Genomic DNA, 3967 nt, shown 5'->3' with positions numbered 1-3967 from the left:
GATGGGCCGGCCCGGTGGCGCACTGCTACAGTGCGCCGCTTGGGAAGCGCGGTGGCGCTCCCGCTGGGGGTTCGGATCCCACATACAGACCGGCTGCTCACTGGCTGAGCGAGGTGTGGGCGCAGCACCGAGGGTTGCGATCCCGTTGCTGGTCCCTGTCCGGTACGGGCGTGACACTGAGGGTTGCGATCCATTGCTGGTCACAAAAAAAAGACCAAAAAAAGGAAAAAAAAAAAAAAAGATGACCGGTAAGGGGATCTTAACACTTGACCTGGTGTTGTCAGCACCACACTCAGCCAGTGAGTGAACCGGCCGTCCCTACATAGGGATCCGAACCCCTGGCCTTGGTGTTATCAGCACCGCACTCTACCAAGTGAGCCACGGGCCGGCCCCTGCCTTATTTCTCACTATTCACATTTGCTACGACTCTTCTCTTCCCTTCCCAATTAAAATAGAAGGTAATATGAGCCTAGAGTGGAGTCCATCAGCTTGAAAAGGCTTGTCTTGGTCCATTGCATTACCAGACAGTCATGAACGAGGCCCCCGCGAGCAGCAGCTCTCCCCTCAGCCGCCCTCCCGACCCTGCAGCCCCCGGGGCAGGCTTAGGCGTCCCCAGGTGGACGTGCCTCCACAGAACCGTCCGCTGACCCCTGCCCTCGCCCCATCAGCACTCCGGGCAGGCAGGAACCGCAGCGCATTCACTGAGCTCATGGCACCGAGTGCCACGACTGTCTGGGTCCACCGTGGAGGGGGACCCGAGCCCGTGTGTGCAGCGAGGAGGGAGGAGAGAAGGGCGCGTCCCCACAGGGCTTCCCCGACGTCAACGAGTTTCACGGGCGCTGTTTCAGCCGTCACGCGTGAGCTCCCCCGACTCTTCCTGCGGCAAAGAATGACGATTGCTGGAGCCTTGCAAACCCGCCACCTACCCAGCGTGTAGAGCGCGATCCTGCCCGTGTACTGGGAGATCTTTCCGTACAGCGCGGAGCACAGCGAGTTGGTGGCTGAGAAGCAGATCATCACGTAGCCCACAAACTGGATGCCCAGGGCGCAGGTGGCATAGGACTGGAGGGGACAAGCAGAGCCACGTCACGCCACCCGCAGCCCTCTGGGGCTCACGTCTCAAACTGCAATTCGGTGCTTAGAGTTTGACCCTGTGACGGCTGACAGGCTAATTAGGCCCCAAACTTTTGTCCAGGCCCTGTAGCTCCCAGTGCAAGAAAACAATGCTGACGTTTGTAAGAAAGTCCTTTTTGGGGTAAAAACTAAAAGGATAGAGCTTGGACAGACGTGTGGACACATTTCTTTCCCTGGGTCACACTCCTTGCCACTGTGTGGTGGACGCGCTGTGTTATTCAGAGGATAGTGAGGGGTCGATCGTTTCCTGTTAGGTGTGAAGACAGATAAAGGGAGACAGAAAGAAAATGAAGGGAACCTGAACAGAGACTGGAAGGAGGCCAGGTGCCCCGCGACGGTCACAGCGACTCTCTGTGCTTCCCACATCCTGTCCCTGGGACAGGAGGGAAGCTGAGGCTGAAGCCACCGAGGCGCTGCCAGTGACCCGCCTGATGGGATGAGAGGGAGGGGCCGTGTCCACAATGCCAAGTGGACTCTTTCATCATCTTGTCTTTATCGCTTTAAACCTGTAAGACTCTCCATCCAGACGTCCTACAAGTTGTGCCAGATAAAATCTAGGATACCCAGAAACTGCCCAGGAGCTACTGGCACTGAAGGACACTCGTGGTTTGTCTGGGATTAAATGTGAGCGGGCATACTGCCTGTCTGTCTTGCTGATTTGGCAGCCCTGTCTGGGAGCGAAAGAGTGGGAAAGGTTCCTTAATAAGGGAGGTGGGAGGCTCAGAGGGCGGGGCCGTCAGGACACGGGGATGGTCCAGGCTGGGCCAGGCCCCTGACAGCCCCCGCAAGCCCCGTTCCTCCCCAGCATGTGCCTGGAGAGGGGACGGGCTCTCAGGGGAGGAGACAGCTGCAGGACAAGCGCGTCCCCGCGTGGCAGCCGAGCAGGTGCTGCAGGGTGGGCAGCCACCCTGGCAGGTGAGCTAGAGAGTGAGGCTTAGCGGGTGGTCTCTGTGGGAGGTGGCCACGGAGTTCCGATGGTCCCGCTTAGGACAGCATCGCTCTGTGTCCAGCACTCCCGTGCTGCTCTGGTTAGCCCCTAAAAGAGGCTTCTCCTTTGTCCATAACAAGGTCAGCAGCACAGGGTCCAGGCGGGGATCTGAGTGGACGGGGAGACCTGCCTGCAGACACGTAGATGTCCAGGTGGTAACACTGCGTACATTTGAAAACTAGAGTGATAAGGAACATTTCAGTGTTATTCTGAAATATTTTTTTCCCCATTTTTAACTCTAAAGTAAGAATATAGGGTGAGATGCGGGCAGGTGTAACACAGACGAGCATCACACGTGGTGAGTCAGTAACAGCTGCCCACTCGATAGCTTTGGTCCTTTCCCCACGAAGACCCTAAGCAAGCAAGACGTTCTCCCTGGAGATAAGAACTGGGAGCTCATGTGAGTTGGGAGTGTCTTGAAAGCTGACATCCTCAGTCAGAAACTCAGCTATAGAGGAGCTGGGAACCCCTCGAGCTCCATTCCCACCAGCCTGGGCGCTGGCCAGGTGGCCAGAGACCCCCTTGTTATCCCTCAGGTGCAGACACAGGCAGCTGTACTATTAGCACCACGCATCGCATTAGCCCCCAGCTTTGCGTTGTCTCCTACCCGTGTGTATTCACCAGAGAGGAATCCTTGCTGTAGTCCACTGTACAGCGGCAGCAGAGTCAGGAGACATAGACGTTTATCTCTAAAGAGCTTGAAAGTTGACAGTAAGGTGGACCAAAAAGGTGGTGATTTCTTCTCTCCTTGACTTTTCTGTTGAACATCTTGTATGGGTTCGAGAAATACGGCTACCAGCAGGATTGCCAGGATCCCACTCCCTGGAAGGAAAACACAGGGCAGAGGCCGCAGTATTTACAAGACACAGGCGGTCCCAATGCCTTGCATGGATTTATTGCATGGATTTATTTCTTCCAGGATGGAGGGTTAATTCAAATCCAGATTTATGGTATTAGACACGCCAAACCTCATAAAAGCCTGTGATTTCAAATGTCCAGTTGTACCTGATCATGCACATGTTGGTTCTCTGGTTAATGTGTGACTTCCAGGCTTGCCCATGACACCCGCTACAACGGGTCAGTGATGTCTTGACCCACATAAACACAAGAAATTAGGGGGAGATCCCAGGTGCTCTTGGTACCCTTAACTATTGACTCTGCTCCTCATCCTAATCCTCCAAGCAATTTCTACCAACAGCCAGCTTTTATTTTATTTTATTTTTTCATTTTAGGATAATGAGTCTCATAAGGGTACCATTTGCTACACTTTTTGTTTACTCCAAACTTATTTGTCTAAAAGTCCTTCAACAGGGGGGACACCACAATGAAAGAAAGAAAAAACTGCTCTGAGCATTTCAGCTGCAGCCACTGCAAGGCTGGCCCTGGTGAGCACATGGAGGAGGAGCCAGCAGAAGCCACAGCTGTGCCCTTTGGATGGAGTTGTTGGAGGCCACAGGGGAAAAGAAGGCTGTGGTGGCCCCCAGGACAGCAAGACCATAAATAGGGTTCCCATGGACCCACGTAGGAGCGAGGAGCCAGAACAACTGAAAAAAAGGAGCCATTCAGAAGCCGGTCAGTCATCGCAAGGGATCAGTGCAGGGCCCATCCCATGGGAAGTGTTTGGAGCATGGGTGGTGGGGAGACAGGCCCACCAGGAGAACACTGGGACACAGCAAGGACAGCTGATCCGCCCCCCAATCAGCACAGGACCACTCAGGAGACTGGTCGGGAATGCAGAATTTCATGGGGTGCAGTTTGATGAAAAAAATCAGGCCCAGATCAGGGTTTCTACACAACCCAGGTACACCGGGTCTCTGGAGAGCCAGAAGTACCTATAAGGTCAAC

General features: G+C 54.6%; 1 protein-coding gene across 1 annotated transcript in view; it reads right to left on the bottom strand.

Moving 5' to 3' along the window:
• Positions 1-3967, bottom strand: part of LOC103597333 (protein unc-93 homolog A-like) — a 35862-nt gene that overhangs the window by 12901 nt on the left and 18994 nt on the right. The window contains exons 5-6 of the mRNA XM_008581156.1: positions 2730-2944; positions 927-1062 (exon numbers count right to left, since the gene is read on the bottom strand). Coding sequence (XP_008579378.1) covers positions 927-1062; positions 2730-2944 — 351 coding nt within the window. The remainder of the gene's footprint in view (positions 1-926; positions 1063-2729; positions 2945-3967) is intronic.

This window comes from Galeopterus variegatus, unplaced genomic scaffold, assembly GCF_000696425.1.
Source record: "Galeopterus variegatus unplaced genomic scaffold, G_variegatus-3.0.2 Scaffold2284, whole genome shotgun sequence".
In the NCBI taxonomy this organism is placed as follows: domain Eukaryota; kingdom Metazoa; phylum Chordata; class Mammalia; order Dermoptera; family Cynocephalidae; genus Galeopterus; species Galeopterus variegatus.
Note: the sequence above shows the minus strand (reverse complement) of the source record. Positions and strands in the feature narration are given on the sequence as shown.